Source organism: Hippocampus zosterae, chromosome 6 (genome assembly GCF_025434085.1).
Source record: "Hippocampus zosterae strain Florida chromosome 6, ASM2543408v3, whole genome shotgun sequence".
Classification (NCBI taxonomy): domain Eukaryota; kingdom Metazoa; phylum Chordata; class Actinopteri; order Syngnathiformes; family Syngnathidae; genus Hippocampus; species Hippocampus zosterae.
The window spans coordinates 15,632,968-15,656,382 of record NC_067456.1 but is presented as its reverse complement, the minus strand read 5'-3'; the positions used below and the strand labels follow the sequence as shown (position 1 = coordinate 15,656,382).

General features: G+C 42.5%; 2 protein-coding genes across 9 annotated transcripts in view; both read right to left on the bottom strand.

The window, feature by feature from the left end:
• hmcn2 (hemicentin 2) overlaps positions 1–3,519 on the bottom strand; it is a 51,220-nt gene extending 47,701 nt beyond the window's left edge. For both annotated transcript variants that reach the window (XM_052067966.1, XM_052067967.1), the window contains exons 1-3: positions 3,025–3,519; positions 602–672; positions 42–200 (exon numbers count right to left, since the gene is read on the bottom strand). In XM_052067966.1, the coding sequence (XP_051923926.1) occupies positions 42–200; positions 602–672; positions 3,025–3,283 (489 nt within the window). In that variant the 5' untranslated portion in view covers positions 3,284–3,519. The remainder of the gene's footprint in view (positions 1–41; positions 201–601; positions 673–3,024) is intronic.
• Positions 3,520–4,235: 716 nt separating this feature from the next.
• LOC127602147 (neuronal calcium sensor 1) lies at positions 4,236–22,186 on the bottom strand. Of its 7 annotated transcripts, none has more exons than XR_007962709.1 (10): positions 17,691–17,885; positions 16,714–16,823; positions 15,776–15,897; positions 12,582–12,606; positions 9,814–9,952; positions 8,299–8,377; positions 7,860–7,948; positions 6,369–6,446; positions 5,447–5,910; positions 4,236–5,180 (listed from the first exon to the last, which is right to left on the bottom strand). XR_007962709.1 is itself a non-coding variant. In XM_052068051.1 (10 exons), exons 3-9 carry the CDS (start codon positions 15,837–15,839, stop codon positions 5,812–5,814), a joined length of 573 nt encoding a protein of 190 aa, XP_051924011.1. In that variant the 5' UTR covers positions 15,840–15,897; positions 16,714–16,823; positions 17,691–17,886; the 3' UTR covers positions 4,236–5,617; positions 5,803–5,811. The 7 variants fall into 7 exon arrangements, 6 of the variants coding, with proteins under 6 accessions (XP_051924011.1, XP_051924016.1, XP_051924010.1 ...); XM_052068051.1 differs by having other exon boundaries at positions 4,236–5,617; positions 5,803–5,910; positions 17,691–17,886; XM_052068056.1 differs by having other exon boundaries at positions 5,803–5,910; positions 17,691–17,886.
• Positions 22,187–23,415: the final 1,229 nt, after the last annotated feature.

Here is a 23,415-nt window from a genome sequence, read left to right as displayed (position 1 = left end):
AATTGGTCATATCATAATCATGTAAGGTTGTTATTATTTACCTGAGACTGACGGAGTTGCACCAGCTGAAGAACATCCCTTTTCAGGCGGTAGTCTTTTGCTCTTGCATCGGTGAAGACATAAATGAAGGATCCAGGAAGAGAAACCTCCAAGGCTTTCTTAATGGCTCCAACACTCATCTCAGGGCAGTCACCTCCACCCTGTGGAAGTTACAGCTAGAATAATGTGTTTTCTGAAATACTACTGGAGGAGATTACTTATTCAGAGTTGTTCTATACAACTTCAAGTCATCATCAATGCAAATTTTAAAAAATGAATCAGTGTGCAAAGATTCTAACTCGTCCGCCACATTTAGCATCCTATGACGAGTAGCTAAAAGTGGCAAACATAGCAGATCTTGGTTTCTATCCAAATTACAAATTACAGAAAATTCCCCCCTTAAATTGACATTCCTGAGTTACCCAGCTTCAGCTTTTCAGGGATCAAAACTACTGTTTGCACTGCATTTTACTGACCCTATACCAACAGAGTACACATCCACTTACATAAAGCCTGAGATAATATTGTGTTATAATAATCGCTGCATGTGTTCTCTTCCCACCTGAACAAACAGCTCTTGAAGATCCTGCTGAAACTTTTTAGGGTCAGTGGTGATGGAAACTGGACCGATATCTGCAAGGATGAAAAGATCATCAATGCCAACATAGATACAAGGTTTTGGACCAAGGTTTTGGAGGAAAAGGCGAGTTGTTCTCCCTTTGGCAGCTTCACATTATTTGACTCTTGAGGAATCATTGTTATTATTCATCCCAAAGTTGTTTGACAGGGTTCCTTGAAAGCCCAGCCAAGCCTGCCTTTACAGACCTTGTTTTTATGCTATGGGCAATCAGTTAAGATGGAATTAAAAAGAGTCTTTTCCATAAAGTCCTAGTGAGAGGAAAAAATAATGGCGGATCGGTGCCGAAACAATATAATTAATATAGTGTGTCTCACAAGTGTATTACAGGTATACAGCTCTTATAGCATGATCGTTTCTCGTCTCAAAATGACTAATTCTTGTTCAAATGGATAAAAGTAAGTTGGTCGGTCGGTATGAAACGTGCTATATAAATAAAACTGACTTGCCTATTTGATATTGATGCTCTGACAAAAATAAATATAATAAAATAAAAATAAAATAATAATATGTTACTCATAAATTACTCTGTAATTGAGTCTTTTTTTTATTGAGTACTGTAGTTATTTACTCACAACGTCAAGTACTGTAACTATTTGAAGGACTACTTTTTACTTTTACTCGTGTCATATTTTTTAAAAGTAACATTACTTTTACTTGACTACAATTTTTGGATACCGGTACTCTATCTCTCTACTAAGATTCCAAATAGAGTGTTATTCAATGAAGCAAATGAATTTGAGAAACGAGAAAGGAAATCGACTGCGCTGACATTTGGGGGGAACCCAGCACCCCTTAAAGCCATGTTTTGTTTGCTTTAACTCGCCCCGAGTCTGTGGCAGTTGGATTTATCTACTCATCTTTTGTAAAATTGTGTTAAGGGACACAACATACAAAACAATGCTCTGGGAGAGGCCAGCACCAATTGTCGCAGTCCGCTGAAATGGCTCAGATAGCTGCAGATGGCTATGGCATGACTCCATCTTGCGACTGGCTCCAAGTCAGACCCTTGTTCATTCAGAAGCTCCAAAGATTTTGTTTCTGGCCATTTAAGAATGTTAACATGTGCAGAAAATAGCTTCCCACGCCCAATTCCTCTTACACAAAGCAGTGCTAGTTTGCATCCGCCAAGATCCAGGATTTAGCCACATTTGGTAGACTGGGTGCGTCTGGTGAGTTGTTCAGCTTCCACATCCGTTTGTGTGCATTTTTTGCAGGCACAGACCTTTTGTAAATCGGGCCCCAAGTATCTTGGAGTGACGATACAGCAGTGGTGTATCAATCTTATGAATCGACTTCACCAATCTTATTTATTTTCTCAACAGTATGTTCTGTGCTCCTCATGAGTGTCCATAATGTCCGAACAGCACCATCGCGCCTTTTTGTCAGGCACCACAGCTTCTGACACAAAGGAATCAGGAACATTTACAAGGTCCTCACAGGTAGACCACATACTGTAACCGAGACAAAATAAGTGATGTTAAGGCAAACCACGAGTACATTCCCCCCAACCACCAACATCACCACCTCAGGCTGCCTTTACTGGGGGGCTGAGAGGGTTTTTTTGTGTTTTTTTTACGAGAGGATGGTGGAGAGGGTGGTTTGAGGAGGGTGATTGGGGTAATTACACACAGGCAGACAGCATATGCTTCTCATCAGGGCCCATACACCCTCCCCCATTTGAGTGCGGTACGTACTCTGATTTTCAAGCTTCAGCATTACCTGGCCCAACTATTGGTTCAGGTTGACAACTTAACATGTCTGTTACCAACGCGACCTACAAAAAGTAACGGTTGAAGAATAAAACGTGTAACAGCAAGTTGTTATTTACAGCTGTGTCAAGAAAAAACGAATTATTAACATATGAGATCCAATTAGATTCCCAAATCCCTTGACCAAAACAAACAAACAAACAAACAAACAAACAAACAAACAAACAAAAACAACAATCTAATGTTTTAAATAAAATCCAAATTTTTCAAAACGCGGACGTTTTAGCTGAGACTGTCCGAAGTGATTAAGAATGCTTCTTGTGGTTTGCAGTACTTTATGCCAGGGTCATAATGAAGACTGTTTCGATTATTTGGTTACTTCTAGCTACATGAGATAAAGTACCACCCTTACTCATAACACACATACAACCACATATTACACAGCTATCATAACCTTTTGTATTTGCACTTGCCAAATTTGTCCATCAGTTTGACTTGCTGTTTTCTAATGCATTGTACCGTAAAAAACGTAAAATTAAAAAAAAAAAAAAACAGGGTACGTAGGCTACATTTTGAGTGTCTATTTATGCACACAAATCAAATCTAATAAATCATTCCCCAAAATGACAACAATACCTGGATCATGGAACGGAACCAGCACAAAGTTTTTGATGGGTCTGGTCCTTCGGTTGAGGGTCTTTTCCAGGATCCGCGAGGCGCCATCGATCACCTGTTTGAGGTCGTCGTACATGGAGCCGGTCACATCAAACACAAAGGCCAGGGTCGAGGCGCTCCCATCCGATCCGCTGCCCTCCTCCAAAGCGGGGGATGCCCGGAGCCTTTGCACGCTGCTACATAGCACCAGGACTAGGCACGTTATCAAGACACCCGTCATCCTTTTTTTTAAATTCTACTGCATTCGTCTGCTGGAATGAGACGAATCAGCAGGGAAAGGTGTTCAAAGTTCTAAAAGACGTATGAAGGAGTAGGATTGTGACTATTTTAAATCGTAAATAAACCTGAATCGAAAATGCATCTAAATGCGATGTAAAATGGGTCCGGAGGAGCACATGCGTGCCAAAAGTTTGGAGCGAAGTGTGGGGAGGCTGACTTGCGCGACACCCTGGAGAGCTTGTGCGCTGACGCTCCGGACGGGGGCGGGGATAGGTTTTAAAAAAGTTTCTGCAAAGACCCAACCTGACTTGGATGCGTGAGTGTGTGTAACTTGACCCCGCCGTGACTCGCAGCCTTTAACCCGATTCAACATGCCCCTTCAATCTATTTTACGGGCAAAACGGATAGATTATACTGGTGCATAAACACGAGGCCAGTATTTAAACTTTTCCAGTTTTATAGACATTTTTACATTCGGTTGGATCAATGTAATTTCCCATGGTCCACGCTCAACATGCCACAAGATGCCATACTAACCTGATATTAAATGAAACGTAGGCTATGTACATTTCCTTTCCAGGTATTTGCTTCGCTTCCATACATACGGTATGTACTTTGACAAACCAAAACCGAGTGGAACAGTAACGAGATGAACGGTTTATTCTCCCACTATTCATCACACTCACATGCAGCATTTATTGCTATATTTCTTTGATAATAAACCAACTGATTCATTTTTTAAGTGTTCATTCAAAAGTCGGAAAAGGGCAGGTCCACGCAAGACCTGGGGACAAAAAATGCCACATTATTCATTCATTCAGTCACTACATGTAAGCTGGGGGTTAGCAGTGTCTTGACCATTACGTCTGTTAGGAATTACACCCTAACCATCAAGTGAGAATGTTCTAATATTTCATAGACTTAAGAAGTAACACTAAAGGACACACAACATAGCCATTTAAATGCATTTTATTATGTGCTCTCATACTGATCAATGACAGGTAAATGGCATGTGTCATTCAGTAAATTATTTGCATAAGGCATAACATCAGTGACAGTGCGAAAATGGGACTGCGTCAACAAGAAATGATTAAGAATTGGTAGAAGGCATGAACGCATACTCTGGCTTGACACATCAGGACAACTAGAAAGTGGACAACAGCAGCCAAAAAGCACGCTAAAGCTTTACAACGAGAATTGGTTTTTATTTGTGCCTCTCGCTGAAATTGAATGAGGGCAATGAGCCTCAGTTAAGCCACGACCTTTGGCGATGCTGCTCGGCCATTGCGCTGCTGACAAGAGACACTCATGCTCACTGGGAAGTGAAAACACAATGGTATTCATAGGTTGCAAATGTAGTAAAATAATCCTTAGAAAACTCCCTGCTCCTTCAACACCGTTCCACAAATAAAAATTCTATTCTCTCTGGAGAGGAAACTCAGAGCGTGAGAACAACAACAACAAAAATCCCACAATTGTAGTGAAAAAGGCAGTGCAAAACATTTCAACAACTTTGATAAAAAATAAAACTTCATTGTATTTTTAAGAGTTGAAAACTCTGGAATACAGAAAAGCAGGAACTAGATTATCATAATACTATATTTACATATTACAATACACTGCTTTGTAACGTTAAATGAGTGTTCACTCTATCACCATGTAACATGCTTTTACATGTTAAACTATGGAGTCCGTGATAACAGCACAGATCTCTGTCTCTCCTTAGGAAAAGTCTGGAAAATCCCCCAACGGAATTCATCTTGTGGGACTTTTGGCGGGGAAAGGAAATGGCTGCGACGTTTGCACAGAAGCACACAGTAGCAGCAGCAGAAGCATGTTGAATTGACAGAGGGCTTTGCTGCCAGGTTTGAACGCCATTGGAAAATGTGTCCCCAATCCTTGGTGGAAACACAAACAAGTGTCTGCTGATTGTCAGTCCACTGCTAGTTGAGCAAGATCGATTGTTAGGAGGCTGTGATGCTGGGTGTGTCTGATTCCAAATCTGAAGATAAATTGGATCCATCTAGTGAGGTGAGGAGAGTGATCACTATGTTTTATATATCTATACAGTAGATATATAAAACATATATATATACAATATATATACTGTATATGCTTGTGTGTGTGTGTGTGTGTCTTTGCCCAGTCCATACGGGATAATCACCTCAATGGTGTGTTCAAAATATGCATTCGCTAGCTCACTTCACAGCTGACAAAACGCTGAGCACGATGTCAGCAACAATTGGCAGAGGGTGGTGGATTACACGAGGCGGCGGAAGAGGCTCTTCGCTCGGCACTGAAAGACCATTTGATTGCCAGCAAACAAGTGGGTCGCCTGAATAATTCATAACAACAAACTGAGAGCAGAAAGCAGCTGCTTTGCTTTGGATTGAGGCCATTCACTGATTTTTATTTCTTTTTTCATTGGCTCAGATGACACAAAGATGGCATAATATTGAATGGCCGGAACTTCCCCATGGCCAATTGTGCATGTGGCTTGCACATGAATACTCCACTCACCTTACATTCTTAGACTAGACCATCATAGAGAGACAGTGCTTGCACAATAGAGGGGTCCGCCTTGGAGCCCTCCTGAAACTCCTGCAGAGTCAGTTTCCCGTCTGCATTCTGGAAGAGGAACATGAGACGCGGGCGCCATTACCAGAATATTGCCAGCAGGGGGCAAACAATGCCCCAGAGCGGACCGCTTTGCTGCTTTTCAGTTCTAATGGACTTTTGCTGGCTCAGTGGGCTTGGACTGTAGCCAGTTTACTGATACAAATCACAAAGTGCTGCTTAGACACGCCCATGCAGGTCCAAGCTCATCAGTCAGACAAGACAAGTAGTTTGCCTGAGCTCAGAGAGTGGACACTGGCACAGGAACAGTGTGGAAGGAGACTGCCATATAATGTTGACAGTAGGAATGACAGAGTGATAGATCCAGCTTGCAGTTCTAAATTTAACAGTGCCCATCTCAGTTCCCTGGAGGCAGCCGCTACACTCTTGTTAATGGTAAACAATACACACGCATTGCTCTTACTTACACTCAATGCACATCAAGTCTGGTGGACTACAGGAACACTAACCTTGTCCATCATTGCAAAAATGCGGTCCACTCGCTTTTCTGGTGTGTTTTCTTCTTCTGGCAGCTCCACGGTGTTTCCCTGAAATACCACCTCATTACACTTCCCATTTCAAAAATAATCAGACAAAAGTACAGGTAAACCTTTCAGACAACTCAAATGATTGTATAATTGAAAACGAATAACAATCATAGCAACAAATAACAGAAGGGACTTCACATATTAACTGTGTATGCGTGTTTTGCTTTTTCGCTGGCTTTTTACACTTCTTTTCCACCACTTAAAATTTGCAAGGACGGAAATAGCAGCATGATGGTCCAGCGCCTCTGTTCTCACTGTTCTGAGGTTCGAGGTTCAAATCTCTGCTCTGGCTTTCCTGTGTGGAGTTCTCTTGCACTCCCCCTGCTTACATGGGGTTTCTCCAGGTACTTCAACTGCCTCCCACATTAAAATTAAAATGAAATGCATGTTAGGCTAATTGAGAATTAAACCCTAAACGGTCCTTAGATATGAATGTTAGTGTTAAGTGTTGCGTGTCACTATGTTCCGTGCAATTGGCTGGAGACCAGTCCAGGGTGTACTGCGCTTCTCTTCCAAAGTCCACTGGGATAGGTTCCCGCTTGCTCACGGCCTTACTCAGTACAAGCTGAATCGAAAATGGATGGATGGAAGTAAATTAAAGAGCGAACCGTCAACGAACCCCTTCATTCTGTATGCGCTGCGAGAGCGTGAGGACAGAAAACCGTGTCATATCGTATCACAGAATTTACATGCAGGGTGGACGTATGCAGCGACAAAATGTGCCCTAGTGTTGAAAATTTTTCAACTTCGTCCAATAGGAGAGGCGCTAGTGGAGTGATTTAAGAGCGCTGACAGCAACAGACCAATCACTAGGGAAATGATGCATGTTACTTCCTTGTATGCGAGGAAGCAACCATTTCCAAATTTGGGCAGGCTTGCACCAGAGAGCCACCGTGATGAACATCCAGAAGACCAAGTGCAGTGTGAAAATGACTTCAGGCTCCAGAGTGTCCCGAAGAAGCTACAATGCTGACAGAGTACTTTGGTGCCATGCCAGTTGCAAATTATGTAATGGGAGTCGAATGCAGATGAGTGAGTAGATGGGGAAATAAGTGTGAATGTTGCAATGAAAACAACAGTCCAGGCAGGAATTAGCTACTTAATTTAGCTGCCTGAAGCTGATTGGATTAACAGGATGCATCGTCACTCGTTTTGTGTTGATTACATTAGTAGCTAATTTTGTTTTACGCTTTTGTGTGTTTTTGTGAAAAAAATAATGAGAGTGAAACATCCATTGGTATACCCTCTTCATTTGTGATTAGAATCAGGAGCGTATTGAGTGTGGTTTATCCTATGAACATATAAAGTACTACAGTGATATCTTGAAAACTTTTTTTGTGGGGAAAAAAGAAACTAATGGAAGTCAGCCAGATGATTGTGTTTGATTGCACTCTATGTAATTGGTCAACTTACCACCATCTGATAAATGGCATCGACTATGTTCAGCATCTCGTCACGGGTGATGTAGCCATCATTATCTAAGTCATATAGCTTGAAAGCCCCTGAAAAGAGAATTAAAGTACTGAAGTAGGTAGTTTGCAACAGCTCAGAAGCTCAGTCAATAATATTGACTCGTCAGCAAATGCCATTATTCCAGAGTTACTGCCACAGTTCCATAAAAAGAAATATTAGGCATAATTGTCTACACGGATTTAGATGAAGCATTGCTTCAATAGTTAAAAAACAAAACAAAATGAACAACAGGCAGGCAACTTAAAGCGTTTTGGATAAAGCACATTTTGCATGTTTGGCTCAGTGAACAAAATTCACCACAAGTCATGTGTCAACCAGTGCAAAACACCCAATTCTAAATCGCTTATCATTTCAATGACAATACAGGGTACTTCCTTACATCGAAGTTTCTCATCCAGAGTCCCCCGAGAAGTCACAGACAACGCTTGGATGAACTCTGAGAACTCAATACGTCCATCCTAGAAAATGGCACAAGTGAGAAAAAAAGACTCTTACTTCACATTTACACTTCTTAAGACAGATGTCCTTGCTGCATGCTGCACGAAACAGGGCCAGACGATTGCTTCAAGTTTGTTGCTATTTTTGCCCGGAACCTAGCTCTCTCGAGAGGCAGAAATATGTCACCTATGGTCATTAGTTGGATGGATACCAATGGCTCACAAGTCTAAAAAGTCAGCCTCTTTACACACACAACCTCCGGGTTCTAGAGAATAATCCTGTCAGGGTTTTCAAGAATATGGTTGCCACTTCATCATACCAGACATGTTGGAAATCGTAGTCCCTGAATTACTACAGTTCATAATTTATGCCGTTTTGTATTGAACATCATTGCACATGTGCCTTGGACAACATGGTCATGCTATGTGGATTCAGGCTGACCCCTCACTCAAGCTATCACTCAGTCGTACTGTGACACATGAAACAGTGACCATGTCATATAGAGTGGCTTCCTGTTGAGGCAGCAGTCAGCCTGACTTCCTGGCTTCATTCTTCTTAACATTTCTCTGTGTGCTCTAGATCACATGGTTTGAAAATATTGTCACTAAAGAAGTCTGGACCCACTTCTGTAGAAGCTAAGATAATAAAGAACATGATTTAATTTTAAAATAGCCTCTAAAAACACATGTACAGTATTTACATTATATTTTTAATGCTATTTATCTCATTCACTCCCAAAGACGTTTTTAAACTTCTTTTCAGACTTGGTCCAGAATTGGCTGGTACTGAATGAGTTAATGAGTTTGTTGCACCGCCACGAACGTATTGTTTGCCATGACCTACTTTATTCGTTTACGTAGTAAACTTGTGGGTAAAGTGTGAAGCAGCTACATTTCCCGTCGCTTACCCAATTTGCTCTCGGTGTACCTGCGTACTGTACTGGATTAATCAAAACAAGAATACGTGGTCATTTTTACTCGCTGTCTGACCACCTTTTGGGTCCTGACCCGTGGCCAGTTAAGCCCGCTCCATGGCCTAAGACTCTTGGTAACTATCACAGCCAGACATGCTCATCGCATGAGACATAGAAACTGTTCAGGTCAGAGCATTCTTCAACAATGGTGTGCCTGATGGCAATACGGGTCATAGATAAACATCAGGCAAAGGGGGACTATCTTATCTTAAAGACACACAGCATCTTGAACAAAGCCAATAACCCTGCAGGGTTTACCAATCTATAGGCAGATGTTCAAAGACAGTTTGACAGGATGACATTTTAAAGGTCTGTATGGATTAGATTAGTACATCACAGGAATAGTATGTACACTTTGTCCCAACGTAATATAATATGCTTCAGAGCTCTGTAAGAAGACACGTTACTACAGGAAAAAGAAAATCATCATTTTCATCCAAGCAAGTCTCCTTGCTTTGCTACAATAGAAAACAGACTACGAACCTTATTTTCATCAAACACGTTGAAGACAAAAGAGGCAAACTTTGTGGGATCTCCAAAAGGAAAGAACTGCTTGTAGATCTTCTGAAAGCCCACAGAATCAAGCTGTCCGCTAGGACAGTCTTTAATGAAGCCTTTGTACCTGTTCAGGAAAACAGACAGATGTAGACAAAATTGAACCGATAGGCATTAGGGTCGAAATCAAACTAACGGGTAGAGTAATCATGATAAACACCTCTTATCTGCATTTGACATGTAGTAAGGATACAAAAAGATGAAAAAGGTGACATGCACAGCTATTTGTCTCCTTCACAGATAAGGCAATCGGCCTAATCCAATTGCAAGCCCAGAGTGGTTTGCTGTAATCAAATTACTCCCTCATCTTCTTTTGATAATATAAATGGCTGGCAGATAAGTCTGAGCGTTTCCGCTTACTCTTGGAAATGGCAGCTCTAGAGAGCGACTTTCTGTATATTAGACTAAATATAGAAGCAATTCCGAAACAATTTCAAGTGCAGTCACTCAAAGGTGGGCAGATCCCGTGCACAGAACCAAGGCAGCCAGACTGAAGACTAATAATGCCACTACAGGCAAGCAAAGCAGCCTATACCAGCAGTTACGCAATAGTTAACCACCCAAGTTCAACAACATTTTCTTGCTACCAGTGATATGTCTTTGAAAATGTGCGCAACCCGTTAACACGTGTCCTTGATGCAGGCTAAGTTAAATTTACTAGGGGAAAAAAAGCAACTTTGGTTGAAATGGTAAATGGAAAGCACAATATGCCAGTGTATGTACATCATACGGTTCTGCCCAAAGGATTTGACAAAGCCTGACAGAACAGTATTTGCCTCTTCGGTCTTTGGAACTGTTAAGTACAGAGGGAGCTCTTTAAATTCCTAAAACCCCCAAAATATATTTCACTTGTTGCTAATTTTCTACCATTTCTTTCAGTTTTACCAACCATCCATCTATCCATTTTCAGAATGATAATCAGACTTACTGGCCAGGTATGTAAAACACACAAGGAATTTTCTTTCGCAGATATAACCCATCCAGGGGAACATAAACACTGTTTAGCGTCCGGATATCTTAGAAGTGAAAGGAAAACAATAGGGAAGAGGACACCACTTATCCTGCTTATTAGGGTAATAGGCTGCTGGAGCCTGGTCCCTGACTTTGGGCAAAAAGCGTACTACACCCTGAACCTGTCACCAGTCACTGGGCACATGCTGTCTCGAGACAAACAACCATTCGCACCCATATTGACACCATCACTAATTGGTAACTGCATTCACACACTCGTCAGTGACTTTTTTTTCAAGTGTATAATGAGGAATCAGAGAAAAGTCTCTGTCAGCACAGTGTCAGCCTGTCTTCACAGCCTCAACGAGAATCACCTTCACTTGTCAAGAGCACGAACATGTATTAGACATCTGACTTGGTGACAGATGCACAGCCTACGCTTGGGGTCATGATGCACTTGCAACGGGCATAGCAGAAGTAAAACTGAGCACAAGACTACGATTATGGAGATCATTTATTCTTGGACCTGGCCCTCGGGTAACAATTCAGCGCACAGTGGCATGTCGGAACTTATTTCAGGTGAGTATAGGGAATACTCATTCTGTTTCTTTGGTGGATAACTAGAAAGGGGAACCGATTCCCTGCGAAACGCAGTCATCTTTCTATCCCTGCTAATTCTTGTGTCTGTGCATGTGCTCTAATTACAAGCCATCTGGCATTTCCCCTGGTAAAATTCTCTCTCATCCCTCACCCTCAGCAGTGTTGATTGCTGCTAATCTCCAAGTGACAATTCATGCAAACTTTGCCATGAAAAAACATTGAGTGATGGTGAGCTTGCTTCAGAGGTAATTGGAGATTGAATTCTGCCCCAATGCACTGAAGAAACAGGCCAAAGGCAAACTGCCTTTGCTCCATCCCCTAACAGACTCGTGAAAAGTGACTAGATCTCAAAGGCTGAGCTCTTTTCAAGCGTACTGAATCAGATTGTGAAATGCAACGCCAAAGCAGGAGAATATCAGTGTGAACATTGGAGAATGCTTCATTACAATGAACAATTGTTTGTTTTTTTCCTGGCCCCCAACAATCAGCAATCAGCAAAAAAATGAGAGGGCTGCACTCATGCTTGAATCGTCATTGTAATGAAGGTAAATTGCATGCTACCGCAGCGCCACAAGCTGTCAGATAGTCCCTTCACAATTACGTTCAGAGATTCCCGCCTCCGCAGTAATAATCACTCTCACCAACATTGTGTGACGTCTGGGGTGCCTCTTTCAAATATTTGTCATTTTGATCTATGCAAGTACAGTATGTCGGTGTGTCAGCTCTAATCTGACAAAAGATGGGGGCGCCGGTGGAAGGAATAGTTCCCAGAAGCCTTGTCAAGTATCGGGTTTTACCATGATTACATCCTTGAAAGTCAAATTTCTTTATGCCCCCGCCATTCTTCTCCTTTCAGAGATTCCTTGTCCAAATGGAGCAAAAAGGAAATTGAAACTCAGCGTTACTATGCCTGAAAACTATTCAATCTCAGGAAGGCTTTGGTTATTCCATTTACAGAACAGAACAGTGAGGAAGACAAATAAGTCAACTCTTTGGGTTTTGAAAAGGATCAACACACAGTTTGATTGTGCAAGGTTATGTACAATTCAATACAAGTCACACCTGATATAAGTCACATGTCCCAAGCAAACTATGACAAAAAGTGTCATTTTAAAAATACGTTAAGAATGAAACCCCACACTTACCACTGTTGCACCTCTTTTTCTGTAACTGCAAGAGAAATAGAGTGGCGTTAGCTTGGGGACAAAATGCAAAGCACCTTTAACCCTTTCAGGGACAGCGGTTACTACAGAGGACAGCCTATCATGTTATCAGGTTACAGGTTATCATTATTGGTGCATGAAAGGGTTAAAGATCATCGTTATGGACAATGTGGCAACAAGCACGAAAGTGAAAATAGCAAGCATCCAGGCTAGCCTGAGTGTAAAGTTATTTGAGTATTTTATCATATCAGAAGGTTTCATGAATGTGCAAGTAAGCCCTCAAGACCCGACAAGAGTACAAATAAGGCTGAGCCAAGACGGGGCAGCCGTAGCATTAACAAAGAGTCAGTTTAAAGGGCCTGATATGTTATCGTGCCTGCACAGGCGCTATTTCCTACTGATATTCAACCAACAAAAATCCTCGCAAATTTACATTGTCTTAAAGTTTAAGACAATGTAAATATGTTTAAGACTTAAACTGTGTCCACTTTAATGGACAATTATAAAGTGAGTATGTCTGTTGCCCTCTGCCAACAAAACAACGGCAAACTACGACTGGCGTCGGAGAAAAGGAGTCAAAAGGCCACACCGTGTGGCTTTTGGATGTCATCTTTAATCAAAGAGGAATAAAGAGAGAAATTTCGGAAAACAATGGGAGGATGGGGTAGGTAGAGTCCCCCTGGCCAAAGACCCACAGCTGTGCTCTCGTCATTTTAGAACCAGAGGCATTCAAAGCCCTTCCTCGACCTCAAATTGTGAGAGAGCTGACTGGTATGTCAGTCTATAATTGACAGTTAAAACCAAAAGCAGTGCCGAACATGTGTCCTCACAAGGATCCTAAACACCCACAAGTGAAAACCGTGATAAAACACACTCATGACCGGAGGCAGTGGACACATACCTGGACCATGATTCTTCTTCAATAGCTGCAACTACCGACCCCCTCCGGCCACCAAATTCGCAATACAGGAAACAAACAACACTAAGTGCCAGTCAAGCAGCCTTAGATCTGTAAGTGTATAATGTTCACCGCTTCTCATTCTCAACCGACATCTGCCACAAACACACCGCCAGAAATGACCAACTTCAGCTTCTCACGTCGGTGATCTCCATTATCATCACGGTCTTCTTCCACGCTTTCCTCATGTCTTTACTATGCTCTGGTTCTAATGTAAAAGGTTGAACAGAGGAGCTCATCAATGCTAACAGATCGCTGCGACTGGTAAAAACATTTGCTCGGAACCATTCCACATCACTACCCAGAATGCATTGTGACATTAGCAACAATGGCAACGCATATGAAAATAGTATAACGCGGAGAAAATAACATTTTTTTTAATATATGATAGTTACATTACTAGCAAACAAATAAATCATATGATTCTTGCTCGTATGCGGGCGAATATGCAGGAGGCTGACTCAGCTAGCTTTCATCTGTACAACTGAACTAGAAAGGCTACATGTGCCCCTGGCATTGAGTGTCACAGTCAATCTCACGTCTGTCAGCCGAGATAAACTGCCATTATATTGCCAATGCAGTCAAAGATGGAGGTAGTTCAACATGGTTCTGATTTATTTTAGAAATGTTATATAAGTCAGTCAGAGCCAATGTGCAATAATGCAATCCGTCCGTCTCAGCAAAAGAGCGTGGGGCCTCATTGGTCGGTTGCTCATACCCTTCCCGCTTGCACTCTGTCACTGTAAGCCTCTTCATGGCTCTGACAACACAGAAGAATCATCACGCTATTAGATAGGCCAAGCCTACACCCTGGAGACATTTTAATATGACTGCTGGTGTTTCTATGTCATGCGAGACTGAACAATAATTCTGGCCTAATATGGGATCTCTTTAAGTGCTCTTGGGCTCTTGTAGGCTTTGACTGTACAATGTCTTCATGTTTACTTAATAAAATTGTTTCTCCATCTTAATCACACGCTTGACAGCTCTCATTGCTGGCCAGGACTTGATTGGTTTTCTGTCAACGCAACTTTTGTTTTCCCCCAAAAAAACGTTTTCATCACGACAACAAAGAGATGCTCAGACAGAGAAATTTCCTCAATTCCCACTCTGTCAAAAACCAAAGGAAAATGGTGAGGAAAACGGAGACAGAACTTCTCATGGGAGACCAAGAATAAGGTAGCAGGTTGAATCAACGTAAGATTGACGGGAATCTCAAATCAAGAAAAGATAGGAAAACCATCTGGAGGAGAACAGCTTGGCGCTCCTCTCAGAGATGCTAACCAGATAAGATCCTAATTGCACAATTCTCTTCCCTGCCCAAAACGGGCAATTAGTGGATGGAGTCAGAGAGTATGGGTGAGCGAGAGGAATAGAGTAAAGGACAGCAGCGAGCAGGCCAGCCCAGCATGAAGCCACGTCTTCCTCCACAGTAATTTCCTGCCGCAGCAGCCCTCCTTGCCTCTGCTGTGGAGTGCCACTACGCAAATAACACTGTCATTAAGCAGCCAGTGGATGTCAGCTCCCACTCACACCTGCACACTTTACAACAATGGCAATAATAAAAATAATCACGATGATGATGTCGTTCTCCAATAATAACAGACACAAAAATGGGGTCCCTTTCAGTCTAGACATCATTTTGGTCATTATCAAATTGAGTGAAATTTGAGTGAAAAAAAGGGGGGGTGGAGTTCATGTTCAGTTTGTATTCCAAAGTTGAATGAAATAAATCATCAGGAGGAAATACAAGAGCGTGTATGTACTGTGGGTGAATATGTCTGTCCCAAATGAATAATTTCTCTTTCCACTCTAACAGTTAAGCAATCTCACAGTATTTATTGCTGCACAAGTCCAATAATTAGTGTGAAGGTACATTACATTCCAAAAGTTGCTAAAGATGTTTTCAATTCTACCGCTCAATGAAAGCAAACATTAAAATATGCCTCTAATTTAGAGCCTGACCTTTCCCAATTACAATTTGTTAAAGATCAGATTTTTTTCCCCCACATCTTGAATCGAGTTAGTGTCATTCTGTTCGAGCCACTTATAAAGGAAACAGTGGGAACAGGCTGTTTGCTGAAAAGTATGCTATGAGAAGAAGCCGTAACAATGCACATTCTGCGCTTTTACTTTTATGCAAGCTGTTATTGCAATTAAAAGCTCCAGCAAGATTTGCTCATTAAATACAAGCAAAAAGAGAGCAGAAGATACTCACAGTAGGTTTTCCTTGTCAATTCCTCCACCACCTCCGGCTTGAGCTTGCTGTTAGATTTACCCATGATTTTCAGCTCTCCTCCACACCTTCAAATCCACCTTGTATTACCTCAGTCTGCTCCTCTGCCAGAAACATAAACAAAGGAAAGCCAGTCGACGCAAATGCAATGACACCGGTGAAACCAAGGAAACACACATTAGTTAGGTGTGGTGCAGGAGACTGAATGCAGCTCCCGCCAAACTAAGAGACTATAGCTCAAATCTGAACACACTCCCCATACAGCCATAGGCCCGTGTAAGGAAGGGCCGTCAGACTGTTGCAATATTTTATAGCATGGTGTTTCTGCCCAATCTTTCACAGCAGTCCGTGGGAGCTGAGTGGCGCTTGGATGTCTTGCTACCTTCGTCCTTGGAAGCAAGTCACCACTCGGCGGGTGAGTGAAGCACACTCCCACGTCCTACCTTCAAATGTCTGGTCTTCTCCCATCCCTTCCACCACAACGCCCCCCCCCCCACACACACACACGACAGAGTAGAAAGGGAGGTGCCTAAGAAAAAAAATCAATGAACATAGAGAGCTTGTCACGTGCACTTTGTATTTATAAGAAAAAATATAAACAAAAACAACGTCATGATCATTTACAGAAAACAAGAAGACGTCAGGTTGGTGGGTCATTGTACAGTATTAGAAGCGCTCCCTGTTCTGCTCTCTCGGCAGATTTGAAGAGAGACGGTTCTCTACTCCTTAAATGTGACTCATAATTCTCCCCCGTTGCTGGTTTCAAAACAACATGGACTGGTGATTTCCTCCTCTTCTATGAATGCAGCAGACAGGAGATGAGGGATAATAGAAATTTTCTGTACCAGAGGTCCGGTATTGGGATGCACTGATGCCCGACTGAAACCCCACATGAACTAACTACTGTTGTGTGCAGGCACCTTCACTGCAAACATCTGCATGTGCTCTTGGCCAGTGATGTCCTGCTGTGGCAAGTCGCGCTGGGAATGACCATCTTGAGTCCACACGAGTCCACGGTTGCAAGGTACTACTATGGACATGAAGACACAAAAGAGCAGTCATCGCTCCGATTCTTTTTCCCCCGTGACGTGGTTCGATAATGCGGAGCGCAACGGTGACCGTGCAGCTGGTCATTTTTCGGCCGCGTCGCGGTTACCCCCATTCATCCTCCCCCTTATACATGTTATGTCTTGTGACTTGTTGTAACTGTCATATGCTTATTCATGTGCTAGGGTCTTTTTTTTATACTGGACTTAAATTATCCTCAGAAGAGGATAGTTCGAGCATGTTTTTTTCCCCTCTCCATACCCTGCGTTTTTCCTTTCTGAATTCTGATTGTAATTTCCCCATTGCGGGACAAATAAAGGATATCTTAAATCGATGGGTGATGAGAGATCAGGAATGGATGGCGATGATGTGGTGGAAGTGAGTCGTATGGTGACCTCAAACCACAGACTCTGACTGGAAAGAAGCTTAGAAAAGCTCTTAACTATTCAGCAGTCAAAACAGAACGAAAGACACGTGTTGGCGTTCACATTTAAACTAAAGTAGCCAGTGTTAATTAAATCAGTGCCCGAATAGAAACTGGTTACGATTTATCAGCCATGAGCAAAGAGATATTATAGTTATATTTAAGTATATTCACGTATGACGTGGCAAAAAAGCTTTGCCGACATCGTGAGCGGCTGCGGTCACTGCGGCTCCCGGCAGGATGTTGCCTGGCAATACCATAGCAACACACAGTTTATGGCTACAGTACAACAGCCACTGGATGTTTAGCTAGTCATTGAGCTCGCCACGTTTAGCACTAAAACGCAATCTCTCCAAAGTATTAAAAGATCATAAAACGCAAAGGATATGGTTCAAAGCCAGCTTTAGTGAACAATTGTCATTTTACCTGAAATGCAGATGAGGAAAGGCGCCGTTCCGTCAGCAAAGAAGAGAGCAGAGATGAAATGCTGGAGCTACTGCCTCGCGCATGGCCGCGTGTAGTGCTTCTCCAGCCCTCCGCCGACGGGGAGTGACGCTGGCTGAAGCTGCTGGCCTCAGTGCTCATACATTCGTGACTCAACCGCGTGCACGTGGATAAGTGCGTGTGCGTGTGTGCGCGTGTGTGCCTGGGAGTGTGCGTGTGCCTTTGTGCGCGCGTGTGTGTTTGTGTGAGTGTGTGTGTGCCTGTGTGCGCGCGTACGCGTGTGTTGTGTGTGTGTGCGTGTGTATGTGTGTGTGTGTATGTGTGTGCCTGTGGGCGCGCGTATGTGAGTGTGTTTGTGTGTGTGTGTGTGTGTGCGCGCGTGCGCGTGTGCGTCTATGCGCGTGTGTTCGTGAAGTTCGCTCCAAACTATAGTCTTCCTCGGGCCAGGCCAAACACAATCAAATGTAAGGGGTGCAGAGGGCTGTTTTGATATTTTTCATTTTCCCTGCATTTAACGTGCTAAAACCAATTAATAGGTTTAGGTAAAGGTATGCTAAAGAATTATGTATTTTTATTTAAAACACACGCATAGCTAGGTGATAAAGCAAAAAGTCGAAACATAATTCAGGATTTTGGGGGGTCAGTGGACCTGTTATCCTACTCGACCAGGGGTGTCAAACTCATTTCACATTGTGGGCAAAATATAGCCTCGGTAGATGTAAAGTGGGCCGGACCATTAAATTGATACCATACTCTGCTATAAATAACCAAAATAACGTCTTTCCTTTGTTTTGGTCTAAAGAATCACAAGAACGTGGGGAAAATGTTGATATTTAATAAACAGATCTAGCGGATACTCCATGACTACTGCTCCCTTGACACTCTGGAGGAGGTGGGCAACAGAAGGATGCTAACTAAGCTAAAAGCTATGATGGACAGTCCTTCCCACCCCCTCCAGCCCGCCCTGACAGCACTTGGTAGCTCCTTCAGCCAGAGACTGTTACACCCGCGCTGCAAGAAGGAGGGATACCGACGCTCGTTCTTACAGACTGCTGTTAGGCTGCTGAATAAAAATAAAAACAATAATTATTAATAATAATGCTTAAATGATGTGAAGGACAATCGTAAATAGTACTGCGATTTATCCATTTTGTATTTATATTGCACTTAATTGAACGGTGTTTGTTGTTTTTTTTTCTTTCTTCTTTCTTCTTTCTACATACATTCTTGCTGCTGGAGGCTGTAAATTTCCCCAGTGTGGGACAAATAAAGGATATCTTAATCTCAATCTTAAAGAATTGCACCTTGTTAAAAGTAGTCATTCCGTGTCTCTGATTAATTTTTTCACTTTTAAATTATCCTGCGGGTCTCATCGAACCTCCTTGCGGACCGGTTCCGGCCGTATGTTTGACATCCCTGCACTAGACCAAATCCGCTACTGAGCAGTAGCAGAATCATACACAGTGGGATTACAAACACGATCAAGTAAAGTACGTTGAAGCATAAAGTAAAGAAAGTAGAGCAAATAATCTCTATTCATTCTATTTGCTGCTGTAACTGAATTATCTGTATTGATGATTTGTGTAACAGATTGGCACCAGAAACTACATATACCTTTTTTAAATCTCACGATTATGTTTACTCCTGCATTCAGCATATTTCTTTATCACCACATTATCAGTGTACCACTTAAATAAACCTAAGTATGAAAAAATAAGTATCTGGATTGGCAGACCGGGGTGGTAGTCCCTCTTTTTAAAAAGGGGGACCGGAGGGTGTGTTCCAACTACAGAGGGATCACACTCCTCAGCCTCCCTGGTAAGGTCTATTCAGGGGTGCTGGAGAGGAGGGTCCGTCAGGAAGTCGAGCCTCAGATTGAGGAGGAGCAGTGTGGTTTTCGTCCCGGCCGTGGAACAGTGGACCAGCTCTACACCCTTAGCAGGGTTCTCGAGGGTATGTGGGAATTCGCCCAACCAGTCGACATGTGTTTTGTGGACTTGGAGAAGGCGTTTGACCGTGTCCCTCGGGGAGTTCTGTGGGGGGTGCTTCGTGGGTATGGAGTACCGAACCCCCTGATACGGGCTGTTCGGTCACTATACCACTGATGTCAGAGTTTGGTCCGCATTGCCGGCAGTAAGTCGGAATCGTTTCCAGTGAGGGTAGGACTCCGCCAAGGCTGCCCTTTGTCACCGATTCTGTTCACAACCTTCATGGACAGAATCTCTAGGCGCAGCCGAAGCGTTGAGGGGGTCCGTTTTGGTGGCCTCAGTATTGCATCCCTGCTTTTTGCAGATGATGTGGTGCTGTTGGCTCCTTCAAACAGGGCTCTCCAACTCTCACTGGAGCGTTTCGCAGGAGAGTGTCTAGCGGTTGGGATGAAAATCAGCACCTCCAAATCTGAAACCATGGTCCTCAGTCGGAAAAGGGTGGAGTGCCCCCTCCAGGTCGGGGGGGAGATCTTGCCCCATGTGGAGGAGTTTAAGTATCTTGGGGTCTTGTTCACGAGTGAGGGCAGGAGGGAGCGAGAGATCGACAGGCGGATCGGTGCAGCGTCTGCTGTGATGCGGACGTTGTATCGGTCTGTCGTGGTGAAGAAGGAGCTGAGCCGAAGGGCGAAGCTCTCAATTTACCGGTCGATCTACGTTCCAACCCTCATCTATGGTCACGAGCTATGGGTCGTGACCGAAAGAACGAGATCCCGGGTACAAGCGGCCGAAATGAGTTTTCTCCGCAGGGTGTCCGGGCTCTCCCTTAGAGATAAGGTGAGAATCTCGGTCATCCGGGAGGGGCTCCGAGTCGAGCCGCTTCTCCTCCACATCGAGAGGAGCCAGATGAGGTGGCTTGGGCATCTGATTCGGATGCCCCCTGAACGCCTCCCTGGTGAGGTGTTCCGGGCATGTCCCACCGGGAGGAGACCCCGAGGAAGACCCAGGACACGCTGGAGAGACTATGTCACCCAGCTGGCCTGGGAACGCCTCGGGATCCCCCGGGGAGAGCTGGAAGAAGTAGCTAGGGAGAGGGAAGTCTGGGCTTCCCTGCTAAAGCTGTTGCCCCCGCGACCCGGCCCCGGATAAGCGGTAGAAGATGGATGGATGGATGGATGGATGAAAAAATAACATGCATTGTACTTAATAATTTAGCGCTTGTCGACATTCATTTTTTAAGTTTAGTTGTTTTTCAATTTCACTTTTAGAGATAATGTACTTTTGTAGTATAATCAGTGAAAATGACATTCTTCGGCTAGATGGATGGATGGCTTGTGGAGCCGACGATGAGAAGGAAGGAGCGTCAGCGCAGAGCGCAGATGCGTATGTGGGACTAGGAGTCGCCGCTTGGAATTGAAGCGGATTTACATGGGACAGGAGATGTGAGCCAATCTCTTTTTCGTCCATGGACGCTACAGCTTCTTGTTTGCTTTCAAACTTAGCTTGTAGCAGACATTTTCAGCCTTTGATTCTCTCCCCTTTCATCTCAAACTGCTTTAAACAACAAAGCGTATGACGGAAAATTGGTTAGGATTGCACGACTGTCCGTGTTTTATGTTACGTGTTGTATTATTTTGTTATTTCACGTTAACTGTTCTGTTGATGGTGGCGCGTGTACCCGCAGCGGCTCCTCTCTCTCCTGTGGTTGAGAGGAAATAAATTGCATCTGTGCTGTATGTTGCACATACAGAATTTTTGACAACAATGCTGACTTGACTTGACTTTTTATCAGTCCAACATGCTCTGACTGAGCAGGATTTTATGACTTGATTGAGGACTTTCTTGAACCAAGTGATGATTTGACTCAAATTGTACGAAATTTGGCGGTGACTCGATTTGATGTGCTTGATTTCTTTTCCACGGTGACTTGGGTTCTTGCTTTAGAGTTGAAGGTTGCGACTTGAGACATACCGTACTTGCGAATTGCACATGATTTAGGCCTACACCCACCTCTGATTCTCATGAAGCCGCATCAGATTATTCTGTGTGTATGAAGCAGGTATTAAATCCATTACAATCTGGTTTCAGGAAATAACTGACATAATTTTATATCTCATATTAATGTTTTAACTTGATGGACAAAAAATAAGAAATAACTGATAAGTACACAAAACAATATCTCATTTGTGTCAATGAAGCAGATGTAGCTATCCTAAAATTATTTTTTCACAGTTTTTCACAAATGCTTCTTGGTATATATATATATATATATATATATATATATATATATATATATATATATATATATATATATATATATATATATATATATTTATTATTTTATTTTTTTTTTGCATTCAAAATTATTTCAACAGAGTCACTGAGGGTGTGCTGGTTTACTCACTTGACTTCCATGTGGTAGAATTCCAAGCGTGGGTTCAGTTATCTCACTCTTTCATGGTGTGAATGTTGCGTCTGAACGGTTGTCTACATCTATGTGTCCTGTTCCTGTGATTGACTGGCGAGCAGTCCAGAGAGCAGTCCGACTTTTTGCCAAAGTCAGCTCGGATTGGCTCCAGCTTCTTGTGACCCTGAAAAGGACAAATGGTTTTGCAAATTAATAATGATAATATATATAATAACAAAAATATGTCCAAATATACACTGCATCCGACATTTTTATTTGTGTAGACTGTAAAAATTGTTGACTATCTTGTACTTATTAAACAGTTTTGCATTTGTAGCAAACACAGATCATAAAATCTAAAAGCTTACTTGAAAAAAAAAAGTCAACACTCACCAGTGGATGTCTTTTGCATCAACAACAGTCAAAATAGCTTGGGAATCCACCAGGGGATCCTCTAGAAAGGATCACAGTATGTATTTTTCTGCTGTTGAATATCGTCACCCTTGGCAACGCATTGCAGGCAGGAAAATATTTGGAGGATGTTTCTGTCAACAAATTTAACTGAGAAGACACAAGAATGTAGTAAAACCTATCAGCAGTGGGACAGGTTCATTGATTAACAAAGCAAGATTGTGAGAAACATCTACATATTTGAAAAAACTCATGTTATGTGACTTTTCACTCGAGATGTTGCTTTTACAAAATTCTTCTGGAAAGTTCCAACGTTGTTTCAAAAATATCCATCAATGTGACAACTTTATAAATAAATGCTTGCCCAACTTTGAACAAAAAGGCAGCCAGAGATAAAAGATGTGCTAAATTCCAACTCCAATAAGACTGCTCTGACAAGATATGAAAATAGCAGAACCAAACTCAGTGATCATTGTATTGAAGATAGTATGTCACATCCATCCATTCAAGTGGGATTTATATTCCAGATAATGAATTTAGCATCACTGTAACATACTGCGGTAAGGAGAAAAAAAAGCCAGAACAGGAATCCTCATCATCCATAGAATATCTAAATATAGTTGAAGTGAACACATGAATCTTTCACCAGCATGACAGATGGAGAGATCAACAGTCAGGAGCAGATGAACGAAAATCCTTTTATGTACAAGGCAGAGCCACTCTACTTAAAATCATCTCAAAATGAAATACTGAAAAGTTGGACTTTAAAGAGCAAACTTTCACCAGCCAACTGTCAGTCCTTGGCGATGACAAGTAATACACCATTTGGCAGGAAACCTTTTTATGTCTAAGAGAGTTTTATATTCAAAAAAAAAAGAAGAAGAAAAAAGCTTCCCCTTTAATACAGTACTTGCAATGACATGTAAAAATCAACGCCGCCCAAACTGGACTGGACCAGATGATT